The sequence below is a fragment of the Anser anser genome (genome assembly GCF_964211835.1).
Source record: "Anser anser genome assembly, chromosome: 2".
Classification (NCBI taxonomy): domain Eukaryota; kingdom Metazoa; phylum Chordata; class Aves; order Anseriformes; family Anatidae; genus Anser; species Anser anser.
In genome coordinates this window covers 45,311,141-45,328,677 of record NC_139721.1, presented here as the reverse complement: position 1 = coordinate 45,328,677, position 17,537 = coordinate 45,311,141, and the positions used below count along the sequence as shown (strand labels likewise).

General features: G+C 37.7%; 1 protein-coding gene across 15 annotated transcripts in view; it reads left to right on the top strand.

The window, feature by feature from the left end:
• Window positions 1-17,537, top strand: part of ASXL3 (ASXL transcriptional regulator 3) — a 131,977-nt gene that overhangs the window by 68,780 nt on the left and 45,660 nt on the right. For 13 of the 15 annotated variants that reach the window (XM_083823476.1, XM_083823480.1, XM_083823486.1 and 10 more), the window contains 3 exons: window positions 774-895; window positions 13,513-13,630; window positions 14,565-14,684. In XM_083823476.1, the coding sequence (XP_083679602.1) occupies window positions 774-895; window positions 13,513-13,630; window positions 14,565-14,684 (360 nt within the window). Of the gene's footprint in view, window positions 1-773; window positions 896-2,925; window positions 2,955-3,877; window positions 4,623-5,680; window positions 6,059-9,556; window positions 9,666-13,512; window positions 13,631-14,564; window positions 14,685-17,537 lie in introns of those variants that run through there. The other 2 variants (XM_083823481.1, XM_083823482.1) reach the window with 2 other exon arrangements.

Sequence of the window (17,537 nt, the reverse complement as noted above, 5' to 3'; positions counted from 1 at the left end):
ATCTGTTTAATAAAGGTGGATTAAAAAAATAATAATAAAAATCATCATATTTCATTTTATTTTTAACCAGGAGACTTTTTCTGTGTCTTACACAATATGTATTCAAGAGGCTGTTTAAAGCAAGTGCAGTAGTATTTATTCATTAAAGCATTTATTATTAAAAAGGCTGAAAAAATAGCAGTGTGTATTACCTGCGAGAACAGAATTCCTCTTTGCAGGATATTCCAGCCTACCCGTTAAACAGGCAAGTGTGTGTTCTTACTTTTACCAAGAAGTACTTACAAAATAGATTAGTCTGGCTCCTAAAATGCCATTACGATCTGGAATGAAGTTGCATACTCATAAATCTAGAATACAGGGTCATCAGTGTCTTCTGTATAAATACGTGTTTAGACACATAGTAATCTGTTAGAAATGGCTTGGTGAAGAAGACAATTTTTGCCTGGCTTCTGTGCAAAAACTGTTATTCAGCTCCCTCAGTTACGTTTCAGGACCTGACAGGCAAAATCTGCACAGTCTCCAGAGCTCCACAAAAAGAGGCCAGTGAGGTACAAATATTTGTGAAGCAACGCATGTATTTAGGATATGGCTGGATTCTCAGCTCATTTGGATCTCAAGATGAGTTGAATTTTGTGGAGTGAGCTTTTTTGTTTTCCAGGCACTTGCTTTTTCCACTCCCCCCCCCCCCCCAACCCTTTCTTAGGGCTCTCCAAGATGCATAGAAGATAAGCCCCATAACAGCATTCCTTTATTTTTTTTTTCTTTTTATAAAGTTTGCCCAAAGCAGACATCTGAAGAAATGTCTTCCAATCGTGATTCGAGCCTTACAAATGCACCAGTGCAAAGCAAGCTAGTATCTTCCTTCCAGCAGCACACGAAGAAAGCACTTAAGCAGGTAAGCTCCTACTGCCTGGTCATCAGTTGGCTTTCCTCCGGCATGGGTGTCAGTCTGATACGAACATGATTTCAGCAGAATTTCAGGACGTTTCTGAGAGGATTCTTAGGGCTTTGTTTAGTGATGTATTGCTGGGTTTTTCTTTTTTCTTTCCTTTCTTTCTTTTTTTTTTTTTTTTAACCGATGGTGCAGTCCTGCCGTTTACTGTGGTTTTGATGGTTTTTTTTGTTTGTTTTTGTTTTTTGTAAGTGCTTTGCAAGTAAGCAGAATTGTTTGTATTAATCACGTCCCAGGTTTTTGTGTGTAAGCACTTAACACTGGAAATTTTATGTGAGGCTTAAAATAAAGCAAACATTTTGAAAGAAGTTCTGCAGATAGGTAAGAAGCTGGGTATACTTGCTCTTCAGTTTTTCTTTATGGTCTGCTTAGTAATATTTTGCGTACTGTATCTGACATTACAGTGTGTAAGAGTGAGGTTGTTTTTGTTTCTCGAATAACCTGTGATTTGGATGATTTAGGTTGGAAGATATGTAGTAAATTTTGGCAAAACTAACTGTGTGTTCAAAGTCAGATGTTAACAGAAATCGTAACTGTGAAATTTATTTTCCAACAATGCCAAATTAGTTCAGCTTACAGCAGGGCAAACGAAAAACTAAAAAAATACTAATAATAATTCAAAAAAAATCAGTATTTCCTCTCAGTTGTGAATATGTATAAATTGTTTTAGTCATGTAAATACAGTAAAAAATGAAATACAACTCTTCTAAAATGTTAGTTTAACGAGATGATGTTGCTTTATTTTTTCTGGTAACTGCTCTCTTAGTTATGTTTAACTGAAGTATAGTATTTCATGGGGTAGTTTATTGCAGAGTTGTTGATTTAGGCTTAAATTAAGCAAAGCCTGTCCACATCTCCTTCTCGAAACACTTAAGTATTTGTGCTTAGTTTTTCATGCAGTTTGAGTTTAAATCCACTAAAATTAATAGACCTTTATCATTCATATAAGGTTATCTTTTACTTACGGGTTTTGAGGACTGGGGAGGATTCTTAGGTTGGGGTCTCACAACTGCTTGGTCGGGAAGGTCGGGCAGTGCACGAAGCAGCTCGCTAGCTGCTTGGGTAGTTTGGAGAAAGGCACGCAACTTTTTGGAAACTTCTGTATAGATCTTTTATAGTATGTAAACTTTCTGAGGTGTGGAGGGAGCAGGGGAAGGGAAAGGAGGAAAAAAAGCAAAGCCATGAGTGTTTGAACTTGTGTAAGCTGTTTAAACTCTGTCATTTTTCACTTAGCAGATGTATAGCACTGAGAATAATTTTTAAAAGGGCAAACTAATCAAAATAGCCTAATTAATATAAAAAGTCATAACATTGATGGAAATCTTTGAAAACATTCCCTAAGGCGGTAGGGTTAGAGCAGTATCGGAAAGTTAAGTAATCAATAGAAAGAAATCAGTTTTAATTAAGTTAATGGTAATTAGATCTTGTACTTCAGAGTATGAGATTATTACAGCTATCAGTAAAATGTTTTCTGTATGTACAGTATTAGACAAATGTACATTTGTATTGTGGAGTGCTGGAGGATTTTTCCTTTGTTTTAATTTTTCTCTAAAGCTTCAGGTGTTGGCTACTGCCCTATGCATGCTACAGATATGATTTAATTTGATATTGCAGCAGAGGAGAAAAAAACTTCAGCAGTGATTTTCTTTCACTTTCCAATCTTTCTATTGCTTTTATGAATGCACATAACACATAAAATTTGTACAAAGAAGTGCCTGTACTGCCTTTTGAATACACAAAAAACTTAATACAGTTGGATTCAATGCTCCTCCAACTGCTGCTAACTTACCAGTTCTGTGCTAAAGTAACAGAAGATGAGCCATCAGCATACTCTCAGCAAGAAGTGTTTATACTGTATAAACATATATATATATACTTTATAAATGTCAGAAACCAGTCTTCCCTAGCTATTGTATTTTTTCTATTACTTAACAGTCTTCACAGAATGAAAACTGACAAGGTAGTCTTTCAACCAGTTTCCAACTCAACTTTTTTAAAAACAGTAAGTTTTGATTAGCTTGATCTTGTGTGTATTTGTTTTGTTGTCCATTAAAATTAAAGTGGGAGGCAAGCTGATAATTTGAAGTATTGCTTGAAGATCAGAACTAGAATTAGCAGATTTTCTCTGTTTATCTAGTTATTAGCCACTCTAGTCATATGCCATTCTCTTTCAAGTGTTATGTTGGATTTACATATGATCTGATTTGTAATGAATTCTAGAGGTATTACTGGGTTTAGACTGCAAAGAGCAATCTCACGTTTCCTTGTAACAGCCTACGTTTTAAGATGTTCTCATGAATCAAATTAGTCACAACACTGCATTTCTTAAGCTATGCTAGTAGCTTGGAGGACGGGGCATTTTCTGAGCCCGCTTTATTGGTCTTGACTTCTCTCAGGTAGCAGTGGATCTGGGGTACTTTGCAAGGGCCAGGGAGGTCTGCAGTTCCAGCGGACTCTCAAAAGGTCTGCTTCATAGTTCAGACCATATTTCCTCACCTTAAAAGCTTGGGCTGCTGTTCTAGTCTGGCAACTTTCTAGCTTCATGGCCTGCCATCGTGTCATTTTGCTGGGAGAAAGATTGAATGTTTCACCACTGAGTGTATTTCATGTTGCTTTTTTTCGTTTTTGAGGAAGTTTCAATTTTGTTCCTGAATAGTATGAGTGTAAAGTCCAACAAAATAGTTTCCGTTCATGAGGGCTTAGACAAAAGAGTCTGTGGTGTAGAGCTGCCTTTTATGCTTGTCTTTCTGATGGCAGATTTTAAAGATTTGTTTCCCTTTTGCTATTGGAAGTGCTTGGGTATGCGTGCCCAGCTGCTGCCTATCTAGTACCATTGAAAGAGGGGTTTATGGCACGCTGTCACGCACCGATTTCCCATTAGTACTGATCAGTTCTACACTGACTTACCTCATTTTCACACTTGAGAATTGTGGCATGCAGACTCATGTCAGGACCTCTTACCAGGAAAGTACTGAACTACATCTGCATCTGCTAACAGTGGTACATGATCACACTACTGTGTGAATTATTCTTGCTCTGGACAAGGCTAACTCAAGTATGGACATCAAGTCATGGCATAGTGTCTACCATGCTCCTCTCTGGTCCAGTTTCTGTTCCATTGACTTGAGGTGATACTTTTTTGGAAGTCTTCGCTCTGTACAGATTTGTCTGTATCTATCAAGATGTTCTTGGAACATTTCTCAGAAGAGACGATCATACCTGCAAACTGGCCTCACGTAGGTAACACTGAGCATGTGTGAATATCCAGGACATTGAGGTGGTGTTAGTGTCTGTTGGACTCTGATAGCCAAGTATAAGAGCACCTTGTCCATCAGTGTACCAGTTGGTTCCTGGGGCAGTACCAAGAGAGGATAAAGAACTTGAAGATGCGATATAACGATGTCTGGGATGATATTAGACCTCCCAGACATGGAAGAAAATCCTGCCTCACTTTTGGCACTTTGGAATCAGCACCAAGAAGGGTACCCATAAATTTTCTGTTGGGAGAAGAGAAGGATACTTCATTCAGACTCAGAATCTGAATACAGACCAGGACATGTCTGAGACTGTGCTGGGCATCCAGATCTCTTTGTAGAGACAGAACTCCAGAGACAGCAGCCAAGTGGGTTTGGGAGGAGAGAAGCTCAGGAAATAAGGGAATCTACACAAGGTATGTTACTGCTGCTGCTTTGTTTTGTTTTTCTTAACTTTGGGCTTTGTCTGCATGCTTGGTGGCTGGGTTCGTAATATGTGCCACTATTTTATTCATAAAGTGGGTAGATGCAGTTTTTCATGGAGAAGGAAGCACCCATCCATATGATTTGTTCTTACAGCAATAGTGGCAACTGTGTGACCTTTTTTTTTTTTTTTACATTGGATGCTGTCAGGCCCCAAGCAGTAAGAGAGCTATGGGGGATGTTGCAGTTTGGCTCATGTATTGCTTCTGAATTATAGTACATGAGACCTGTATAGCTCCAAATAACATTTCAGGCTGAATTTTCAAGCACATCCATAATTATTATCATTAGAAACCAATCTACAATCTTTCTGAGGCAATGGAAAACTAAATTTCAGAGCAGAATGGTGAAAGTGTAATTTAGCCCCGATTTGCCCAAATTCACAGGACTAGTTTATCAGGTTTTTATTCATTCGTTTGTTGTTTTTTTTTTTAAGGACAAAGGCGTCCAAGTGCCTAGGCTGGCACTGATGGTAGAATCCTGAACTCCCTTGGTGCTGGTGTGGATTTGCTTTCCTTTCTTCACCTCAGGCACACCGCTTACCTTGCTTTGAGAGAAGAGCAAGAGCAAACTCACCAGTTTTGCTCCCTCCACACTCATTCTGTTAGGACTTCTCTCCTTGAATACAACCAGATACAAGTTATCCTGAAGCATTTTGCTGTCCTTGGAAAGTAATCCAGTATGAGTCTGTCTGTGGTGTCTGTACTTTGACTCATTTGAGGAACTACTCACTCATATGTTGTGATGCAAACCTGATATATTCGCCTGCCCTCCTTTCCCTTCTCCTCCCCTGAAGAAATAAAGCTGACAGAGGAGATCATTATGCTTATGTCCTGACCACAAAGAGTTTGAGCACGGGGTGTCTTCCTGAAAGTCTTTGAAATTCCACTGTGAACTGAGAGAGATTTCTTGTACTGAATTCCATGGTAATAGAGAGTTTGTTGCACTGTCTCAGTGTCTGTGTTAACCATTTTCCTATGTTTCATTTCAGATACTACGGATTTACCAAGGACACAATTGGAGAATTCTGGCTCCCTAGCTGAAGTATTTGATCAGATGTCTGGCAACATAAGTGACGATTCTTGACAAATTTTCCTGTCAACAAATGGAAAACAAGAAAAACATGTTGCTTTTTGACTACTAGAGAGACATGGGAAGGGACAGTGGAATTTACAAAATGCGTTCAGGAAAATGGAATTTTGAAGATGATAAACTAAACTGATTTTCTGATTGCCAAGACAAGTCTAGGGAAGAGGACAGAGAAACTATGGCAGGGAGACTGCATAATGGGGAAAAGAAGCTGGAAGAGCAAGAGTTCCAGCAGGAGCTCTTCAGGGAGTACATGCATTGCCCGAAGGCAGGCTGCACGGTATGTCCCTCTAAAGGTCCCTATACATGGGCAGCATGTACCAGCTGCTCAACACAGTGCTTTGGTAAGACACAACACAGTGCTTATGGGACTTTCTTCTGTGTCATCCCCATGGTCCTCAGCCCTTACTTGTGACGGAAAGGAAGGGGCAGGAATCCACATGATCCCTGTATTCTTTTTGTACCGCTTTTTAATAATTAACTCCCAGTTGCTGGGGCATTCTGCTTGTTTGTTTTCCCTCTGGGGTTGTTTGCATAGCATGCCTTTTGCAGCTGTCCTGCATGTTTTCTGTTTTAATAAATGTGTTTTTCAGAATTCATTACTCTAAGAAATATCTGAGAATTTTAAAGCAACTTTATAACACTACCATGTTGAAGCATTGTTGCCCACTCTACTTCACTGTAGGACAGAGCCCCTCACCTAAAATATGTCCATGAAAGTTAATTTTGGTTACATTTACCACCCCTGCATAGTGGAATCTCCTTCCCAAATACATGTTGAAAGTTCATGCTTAGTTCTGGTATGTAGCTGCTGTTTCTTGTCCCAAGTCTCAGTCAGCCAAGCTGATGGCAGTGGCCAAGTTCTAAGCAGTGCACTTTTTTGATAACATTTTTCTTTAATAACCTAGGGTACTATTTAAGATGGATTGGTCATAACTACTGTCCTAATGACAAATACCATCACTGTAGATGAGAATCCCATTTTGTTGGTTACTTTGCACAGAAGTCAAGCTTTTCTAACGATGTTGCATGATTTTTCCATACACTGGCAGTGAGTCTCTAAGTGAATATCTTCTTCTGGGCCGTATGTAAAGAACAACTTTGGATTTGAATGTTCTATAACATAACAAATTAGACCCAGGAGAAAATGAGTCTGGCCTTGATTTTGAAGTGCATTCTAGAAATGGTTGGCATTTTCAGGGAAAGACAGGATTTGCAATGGCTCACAAATCTTCAGGGTTCTGGGAAGCCTTCTACGAAATGCTGACAAGCAGTGATGTACCAATGCTTTTTTAGGAACTGTTGGGTAGGTCCCCAGCAGACTGCATGCTCAGGGTGTAGGGCATGTAGAAATCAGGCTGGAGCAGTATGTCTGGCATAAAGACACTACACTCTAACTGCTTACATTGGTGCAATGTAAATTGGTGCCCCTGTCTCCCCGAGAGGTACTGTAACAGGATGTTTTTGTCAGGAGAATGGTAGGATGGTTGTAGTCCCCCACTATATTTTGCACCTTTTGCAAGAGTACATTTGTAAATTTGACCTAAAAGAAAACATTGATGATTGTTTCAAGATTTTCTATGGGCGTTGCTGTCTTTATTTTGTTTTTAAACTGCTTTATGCAAACTGTTTCCTTCCCTATATGCGCTTTGTTATGCGAAGAAACAGGTTTCCCCATAAAGCACTTTTCAGCTGATGGCTGTTAGTTGTTTAATACTGCATGATTTTATTCATTTTTTTAAGTACACTCTTCTCTTTGGAAAAAAAAGTGTCATTGAGTCAATCAATTCATGTGCCATCATCATTCCCATTCACATGCAAGTCAGAACAGGCATTGAACACATCACGCATTTTTGTCCTTCTCTTTTGGTTTTCTGGTTGGGAAAGAAAAAAAAAATAAAAAAAATAAAGTATGTTTTGCAGTTGATTGTGATCTGCAGCAGTGGTAGCTGTGAATGCATTATTGTACCCCTATAGAAGATGGTACTGGCTTGCAGGTGTAGGGACATGCACAGAAATGCACACATTCTCTCTGCACTACAGATGTCCAAACACTTTGTTTCACTGTTGGTTAATACACAGAAAAGTATTCAGTTGTTAATGTGTACTATAGCTGTGTGTGTAGACTCTGACCACTACTGGGACCTAAAGAACAAATATGTGGCAAGAAATTATTTCTATTCCAAAAAAGCATAAAGTGTCACAGGGTAGGAGGATTGTATTGGACAAGCATAGATACTTATTCTAAAAGTGATTAAAAGAATTTGAAAATAAAACCTAGGTCTCCAAACTTCCAGTTATTCTGCCACTGCTCTTCATCTCCAGCTGATCAGTTGTGTACACTTAGCACCAGTGCTGTTATGTTTGGTGTATGAGTCTGGCTGGGTTTGGTATATGAGTCTGGCTGGAAGTATACTAATCTGTTCCGTGCTTTGGGAATGACACTTTGTATTTTGTAGTAGCTTCCATGAGAGATCTTTATTATTGTTTTAATCATACATATGCATGCTTATAACTACTTTTAATATATGTTTACTATAAGAAGTGGTGGCATCACAAGAATAATAATGTTATAGAATCAATGTGTTTACTCTTCACGATTTGTGGCGCTTGCTGCTTTATTTTAACTGCTCTGTGTATCCATGAAACAGGTTGCCACTGAGATTTTAATTTAAGAGAGACGTGGGAATTAAAGTCTGTCTTAATTTTACTAACAAAATGAGGGTGAAAGAGAGGACAAAGAGTGAATTTTATGGTGGTGTTAAGTGAATCAGTGATAAACTATAAATTTGTTTCATCCTTGCCAATTCAGGATCCATGACCGTAATGTAGAGTTGTTATTTATTTTGTGCAATAGGCTTTTCTCAGTGTATCATAGCTTGTGTTTTTCACATGGCAGAATGGAAGGCTTCCATAGCTTTATGTTTCTGATCCATAATGTGTGAAATTTCAAAGGTTATGTTTCACGATATGAGTTTCAGAATGTAGGCTTGACATTTATGGAACAAATAGAAATCCGGGACTATGTTGCTTAATGCAACCAAGTGTTACATATCTTTGTTGTTAATAACTTAATTTTTAACATTCTCAGCATGTCATGCATTTAAGCTCAAATGAAAGTAGTTTTCTGCATTAATGGTTTATCTGTATGCTGCATTTTTTCATTATGATTTGAAAAGACGTGGGAAAGAAAAGTTTAAAAAAAAATCCTAAGCAGCAGTAAAATGAAAGCATAATGCCTGACATTTTGCTTCTGGGGCTCTTTTGGGGGTGTATTTTTCCCCTCTCTCCAGTTGCCTTTCAGTCTATATTGTTTTCTTTCATTCCTAGTTCAAGAAAGACTTATTTATTTATTTATTTATTTATTATTGAAGAGAGTCTACCATTTTGTCACATGGGTGAAGAAGTCTTTCCTACGTCAAAATCAACTACATATGAAAAGATTGTTCTTAAGAACAGATAATGGCATTCATGAGCCTTCCAACACACTGCTACACTCCAGCGGGGGCGTAAACTTCCCAAGAATGGGGAGACCTGCTCTGCTGACCTGTTTATGAAAACCGTCTTGGAATTAGAGTATCACTGTTAATTGCATGACGTTTTTCTTTTGGCATGTATCTTTAGAGTTTGTGTTTTCTTAAAACTTTTTTTTTCTCCATGTTATGTTGAGTTCTTTGGATGAAAGTGGATCGATAGGTTTTTGGCAATAAAATAATTGTATTAAACAAATTAATTATGCCAAGCCCTGTATAATGACCGTGGCAGTGTTATTCAACAGATGGTCACAGGTTCTGTTTTATGAATGGGAATATTGGGAATTCTCCATACTCATTATGTGCAAGAGATTCACAGATGTCCTTTGCAAATCTGCTTGTGAAAGGCTGGATGTAAGTACTATATTTTGGTGGTGATTTTAATGTTTAAATTGTATACCATATGACCTTTCATTTTCTTTCTCTCCTGTTTTATTTGTGTGCCATACAGATAGGACAGCAGTAATGTTTTACAGACTACTTTAACAGTGATCTGTTCTAGGAATTTACAACTCACAGCTTTTTTTTTTTTTTTTTAACTGAAGCGTTTAGCACAAAGTTGTTGAATAAATTTGAAAAGTAAACAGAGTTTCATCTCATTAAAGAAAAATTTTTATTATGTAAGCTATCATACATGCTATATATGTTTCTATCTTACTTTTTCAATAGTAAAAGTGACACCTTATCATTTGGTAGTTATTGGCTCTTTCTTGCAGATCCATGGGCGGTTCAGCAAAGAGGTCATTTATCTCTAAGTATAGACGAGCTGCAAAATGTTGTGTCAGTAAAAGATGCTGGTGTAGTTTGTGTTAGTTACTGTTTATGTTTCTACAATGAGATCTGGAACCATTTTTCTTTGGAATAAGTTATAAAATTTCTCATTTTCTTCAGTGGTAGTTACAAATTTTACTCATCTACTTTGTGTTTATTCCCTTCACCAGAAGAGCTAAAACTAGAGATTTATCTGATTGTGGAAACAAGGAAAGCACTAAATTAGCTTGGTACACTGAAGGCTCAATATAGCAAAGCATTTGGTGTGTGTTTCACTCTGAGTAATCCCATTGACTTCCAAGCTAAGTAGAATTAATCTTGGGATACAAGATTCTTGCCTTATCCTACAGTAGTCTTGTATCTTAAAATTAATATCCCTCAGGCGAAGTGTAGAGCAGTTATATATTCGTCCTCAGCAGAGACTGCACACAGTGTCCTTGGTTTATACTTAACTCCTTCTGGTGTTTGGCTTTACTAGAAACTAGGCTTCAGTCTGCATCTTCTCCCTATATTGGGTTGCTCCTAATGTTTTGTTTTCATGCAAAGACTTGTCTAGCATTAAATTTGGGCCCTGCAGCTTTACATCCAAAATAAAGATTAAAAAAAAAAAAAAAAAAGTTGTGATTAGTTAGGAATAATTTCTCCCACTAAACAGAATGACTGAGCAAAATCTCCGCCATATCTTTACCGTACATGTCAAATGTTAGATCATTTACTTGATGCTTTAATACTCCGTTCTCCTGCCTCATATCTTTCCTTTGACAAATGGAAAGATAGAGAGGCAGCGGGATGATTATTAGTCTGTTCTCTAGGCACAGCATAATTTGTTGGTATTTTGTGTTAAAACTTTGACTTAGATTTTGATGTTCACATAGTTTTCATTTTTTTTCCATTCTACAACATGACTTTCAGCTGTCCATGTGTGTGTGTCTTTTCTGCCAGCTTGGGTCATCCTGTACAGAACTGAACTTAACTATGGGCCCTGCATTGTGGAGATGGAGGAGGCAGTGAAATAATGAATGTTAGGGGAAAAAGGAAACCCTAAAAAGCAAATGTGTATCAAAGGGAAACATCATCTTTAAGGTTTGTGCGTCAGTCTCGCATGTTGAGGTTCTTAGCCCCTAGCACAGGAGTGGGCCATGCCGCGATGTAAATGGTTCTGGTAGCGGCATCTGCCTACTCCCCGATGGCTATTTTGCCTTTGTGGCTCTTGGGGCTCGCCCGAGACATGGTGGGATGGGTGCTCTGTTTCTGTACAGCCACGCGAGCACAGCATGCTGCCTGGAAGTGCCAAGATGTGGCCTTCCCACAACTTGAGAGAAGGTAAGTGAGAGATTCACTTGACAAACACTGGGTCCGGCAGCGAGTGTGTCACCTGGGGCGTACAAATGCGGCCTGCCTGTCACGATGGATGTATGCCACGTCCTGCTCCCTCTCCTTCATGGGAATTGAGTCTAAAGCACGGATAAGTGGCTGCGAGGCTTTGCAAGGGGTCTACTTTTGTCACAGTGGTGGTATAAATCATTAAAATCGTGCTTCCCTAAGATGCTGGCAATGAGGTGGTGGTCCTTGGTAGAGGTGGAGGTTGTCTTGAAAGACCAGGAGGTGGCTGGAGAATAACATGGGGCATTGTTTGGGCGCTTACTCATTTGTTTAGGGAGGATGACGCTGAGGATGGTGTTTTTCTCTTTGTTCTTCATCATGTAAATCTGTCCATGGGGCAACAATACAATGACTGGGTTGTGGTTATACTGGTATATTGTTATCACAGCAGTTGGCTGTCTTTTCACTTAATTTTTATTGGACTATTTGTTACAGTCTAAGTGGCATTACTGTTGAATAAGGGTCACCTGGTGTGACACCTACCTTGGCAGGACTGTGCACTGGGGTACATTTTCATAATTTTGGGGGGAATTTACTACTTGAGAATTTTTAATGTTTTTGAATTTTGTCTGTAGTCTGGCTGTCCTTGCCCAATATCAGTGTGAATTTTCTGTCTCAGAAGTGTTTGAAGTGTAGGCTTTTCTTTATTGCTTTCTGCTTGCGTCTTTGGTTCAGTGCAGATCTGACCAGCTTCTTCTCTTTGTTTGATTTCAAGTGTTGTAATTTGCTTTTTATTGCACAGTGCTTATGTGTCTTTTAAGAAGTGTACTATAAAAGGGGTTAATCAATGAAACAGCTTTTATGTGGTTTAGTGTATTTTATGTTGTATAGTGTGTTATTTAGAAGAATAGAGTGATATTGATTTCTTTTTTTTCAGAAATCTTTTTTTTTTTTTTTTAGCTGAACATTTTGGAAAGATACTGCAGATTAATTGAAGATACAGATTTTAACCTTCTAAGTCATAAGTCATTCATGCTCATAAAACTGCAGGGATAATTTGTTTCAAATATGTTCCTTTTTGATATAGTATTACTTTAATAAATCCCCCCCCCCCCCCCAAGATCATAACACATATTGCAGTTATAAAAAGAGAGTGCAGAGTAAGATTGGAGGAAAATGGGAGGATAGAAGAGATCGGGATTAAGCCCAGCCCATTCTGATTAATTCCAGAATTTTAATGCTTGCAAGTGTATTAATAGACAAGCATTCGTATTTGTATATTTTAAGATCTTTTGAATGAGGTATCATTTTCCACGTAAAACAATCTGGCAGGTATTTGTTATTTCTAACCTTTAAATATTTGGTATTACATTATCAACCCTGTAGTCGATCCATTTATGAAACACAAAGCACTCCCATTTGTAGAGATTTATTCTTGTATCATTTTTCCCGAGATTTGCCAGAACACCATCATGTTCGTGTTCTGAAGGTTAATGCCCAAAGTCAAGCAGGCAGAAGCCAAGTGCTGCAAGGTTTCCAAGATTAGGACTGATTCCCTTCACAAAAATAAATGATTCCTGCCATGTTCAGTGATTTTGTGCAGCACTACTCACGGCTGAGTGAGTGCATCAATACTGTAGTCCTTACATGCTGTACATACTGATGACACTCTGTGTTAACTTGATTGACTGAGCAGTATACTAGAGAGGATGCACCTGCGAGAGATGTGCAGACATATATATTTTTATTCTGGTTTTGAAACATTTATTTTACGTTTTTTTTACTTGGAAGTCTTAGTTTCACATTCCATGGGTTATCATGTTGTGCTGTTAAGGTAGAGCAAACAGTTATGTGCTTCTTTGTTGTCAAAACTGTATTGGAAAATGATCTAAGGTGCATCTTCTTTCTCTTTATAACCAAAAGCCTGATTTTATGTTTTAAAGGAAAATGACATAAAGGGGACGAGTGTGAAGTCTGGCAAGTCAGTAGCTATGTAAATTATGCTTATTTTAAGAGATTCAGTGTAATGGTAGAGAAATGTCTCATGTAATTCACTTACGAGCAGTGTTTTTTGTTACATTTTTATGTTTTGTTATCATTTTTGTAGGCTTTAAGACAACAGCAGAAAAGAAGAAATGGAGTCTCAATGATGGTAAACAAGACTGTTCCTCGTGTTGTTTTGACACCATTAAAGGTGTCTGATGAGCAGTCGGATTCACCTTCAGGTAAATAGCTAAAGGACTATTTGCAAGATCAGTGCTAGTCACAGAGCCTTCCTCTGAGTCAGATGTGTAGCGTACAGAACTGGGGACTGCTGAAAATGATGTTTCCACTTGGAGGCTTTGTTTAACATCTTTATTTCCTTATAAAATCTGTGACTCAGGGACAGGGATTTTTCTTTAATTTTAATAAAGAACTGAAGGCACACAATAAAATGGCAATTGATAATAGCAGCTTTAAAGGAATGCAAAGTAACATTTTGTTTGGCTCTGGAACTCTAATGGAGGACCACATGCTGGTATTCAATGCCATAAAAAGGAGAGGGGGAAAAAAAGGCAAGCTTCTCTGTGAATGTGAATTTGTCTCTCAATTCTGCGTTGCAATACTAGGATCCTTTTGTTAGCTTTTCTTGTTCTGGTGCCATTCTTATCACCACAGCATAACCTTGACCTTTCGTTCTGGCTGTTAAGTTTCTTCATTTTAAGAGATTTCTCTGTCTGTGTTTAACACAAATTGACAATTGTATTTCCAGGCATCTCTCTTCTTTAAGTGTTACTTCACAGAAAAATGATCTTTTTTTGCCTTTAAATTGCTTTACTGCCCTATAACTTGGGGTTAAAATATTTTTAAAGATATCTCTTGTGCATTATAGGAAAACATTATTTTTATTAGATCAGTGAACATTTTTATTGACTGTAGTATTCAGTAAACTTTAGTTTTCGGTACTTAATTGATTTATTGATCTTTTTCTTCCATTTCCTCTGATGATGAGAAATTGTATTGTGACCAGAAAGGTGTGTTGCCTTTCAGAAAGTAGATGTCAATTTTTTTTAATCCTATTTTTGCTTTGTTTACAGTGTAGGGGGGAGCAGGGGGAGGGGAGGGCTGGTGGTGCAAGTGTATCAGTGTCATGTTTTGGGTGTTTTATTTTTTCCTAAGGATCTGAATCTAAAAATGGTGAAGCAGATGGTTCTGATAAAGAGATGAAACATGGGCAAAAGTCTCCAACTGGAAAACAAACAAGCCAGCACTTAAAGAGGTTAAAAAAGTCGGGTTTAGGTGAGTAGGAATAAAATAAATATCTTATTTTTTATTTTAATATTGAGATGTTTGTAAACTCAGTGTTCTATCAAAAGTTTTATTTTGCTGGTTTATATCTGTCCCTTTCTCAAACTCAGAAGTTGACCCTTTCTCAAGAAGTTATCTTTCTTTCTGGCTACCTATAAAATCCATAGGCATTTTTTTCCCCCAGCATGCTTTTCTGTAGTTGCTTTTTAAATTTGACAGACCTAAGCAACTGTAGACAGAGATGTCATTTATCCGTTAGCTTCTGATTGCTGCGTTATGATTTTTGGGTGGGTGGCAAGGGGTGGGGTAGCAGATATTCTTTCTTCCTGTTAGATTAGCTTGCAGTCTAATACACATTTAATCCCAAAGAGAATAGCATCTTTTCTTACATATCCATCCTATTAGAAGTTAACCCTCTTTTCTTCACTTGCATTTTTCCATTTCGTATAGAGATTTGGCACATTATTTTCAATTGATTCTGATTCTTTGGTTGATTTGTTTCTTCAGCTGGATCCTTAATTATTTTTGAAGCTACATCTCTTGAGGTGGTAGATGTAGTTTCTGGTTTTATTTTCCATGTTTTTAGCAAGATCCATGGATGTTGATCTGTAATTAATGCAGAATTTTCTCTGAAGAGATGCAAAGAGAAAATTCTCAATAGCTCCATGTGATAGGCAGATTTTTCTGCTCTGCATGAAGCATAATTGGAAATGTTCCCTAAGGAACAGAAACAGTAGTATTCACTAAGACTCTTGTCTCAGCTAAAGTAAAGTAGAATAATTACATAACTGTTTCTTTGTCTTTACAAAGGACCTTTACATTCAGCAGACTGCTGAATCATTTAGAGAAATATTTTTGCTATGTGACCATATTGGGGAAATTAGCTAACAAGCTTTTCATAGTAGCTGGGTAATCCTAAAAAATATTTTATGTCTGTTTTTGTGGTGATGAGATTCTTTTTCTTTATTAATGACCTGACCTAGTTCTATTTTTATATATAATAATTCTGTAAAATAGCTTGAAGATATTTTACTTCCTAAATATCATAGGTTGCTTGTTAAATACTCTATTGCCAGTTCCTGGTGAGCTGCTTCATGCAACCTTATTGTATCACAGCCTCCCATTAAATTGTATTTTGGTTTCATATATTATCTTCCTGCAGAATATTTATCGATCTCAGATGGAAGCCTATTGTTTATGTTGATCAAATGGCATTACTCAAAACTGAAAATACACTTTCAGTATTACAACTTCGCTGCACAAAGATATGTTCAATTTTAGATTATTTCCTGTAACTTTTCTCTAGATGTAAGACTGAGATACATAATTTGATGTATCCCTTCTTCACCAGCCCCAGATATTTCATCAAAATGGCCTCTGGTGCCAAATATAGAGTGAATACATTAGATTTTTTTGTGGATTTGAGGATAAATTCTCCAGTCTTTGGGGACACGATCTTTGGAAAGTAGGGGACGTTGTGTAAGTTTTAAGGGTTTCAGTGATTTCTGTCCTTTTCCTATTTTGATTTTCATACTTTGATGTAGAAACATGGTGCTCCCACACTTTTCATAGGTAATTCTCTATATTGGAGATTAATCTCTTCTTTTCCAAATCTGTAAGCTTGTGTTTCTCTCTCATCTTCCACATTCTGTTTCTGATCTGGCCAGTGGTCCCCCAGACTATGGTAGCAGCTACACAGGGATTCAAAATGTCTTTCTGTGTAGAAAAACAATATGAAAAGCACTGGCATATGCTCTGTCATAACCTTCTCTCCCTCATAGTTACAAGTAGCTATACAGTAGAGGCATATGGTCAGATTCCAGAGAGTGGCTACTTTCCATGCCACTCCCAAACATTTCCCTAAATCTCACTACAAACTCAAGACCTACAGCAAAGGTCCTAAAGCTAGGAAGGATGCAGGAGAGAGAATTTGTTCTGGTGGTATTTTGTTGTTGTTGTTTGTTCGTTTGTTTTTCCTTTGGGATTTGTTTGTTTGGTTTGGTTTAGTAGAGTATGGCAATGCTGGCCATCTACAGTGGGCTACTGGTCTGTTATCATAGGAATAGTATACATATTTCTTCAACAAGTTGGTAAAGCTGCCGTAGTAGCCTGTAAGCGGTAGCCAGTCAAATAAATCAGAAAATGTGTAACTCTGGCACCCAGAATTAAGCCTGAGTTTCTACTACTCTCTTGGTCTCTTAACACCATGAAAATATCTACCAATGTAAGATGTTACTGACTTTGCAATCATACATTTTGGTTTAGTTTGGATCATCTACATATGTATGGTTTTCCTTAGAATATGAAGCATTAGCCGGGGAAAATGTTACTCCAGTTTGGAGTTACTTAAAAGATGAGGAAGTGTATTCTGTACTGATTAAAGGAAGGAGTATACATACAGGCATTAAATTTGGATACATCATACTACTTGTGTTACATTTGGGGATTGTGTTCTTTTTGCATTTATATTTAGTGGGTGGAACAGATGGTGAGGACAGTTTACTGTGATGCATTCATGAAAATGAGCACTTCTACACAATTGTCGTTTCTAACAGGGCATTCATTTGTTTGTAATGGAGTCTTTGCAGTATTGAAATACAGTATGTTGAAAATTTGTGTTAGAAAAGGTTACCCTATGCTGAATGCAAAGCGATCCTTGTCTCATTCAGTTACTATTGTTTGCTAATAAGTAAAAGGAAATTGCAAGAATGTTTGTGGGAGGCTGTGACTGAAGGGGAGTGTATCAGTTGTAGTTCTTGCTGCAAAGAGCTATGCGAATGTTGAATACCATCAGTGTTCACAGCAGTGGAATATTCCCTACAATTGTTTTTTTGGAGATTCTGC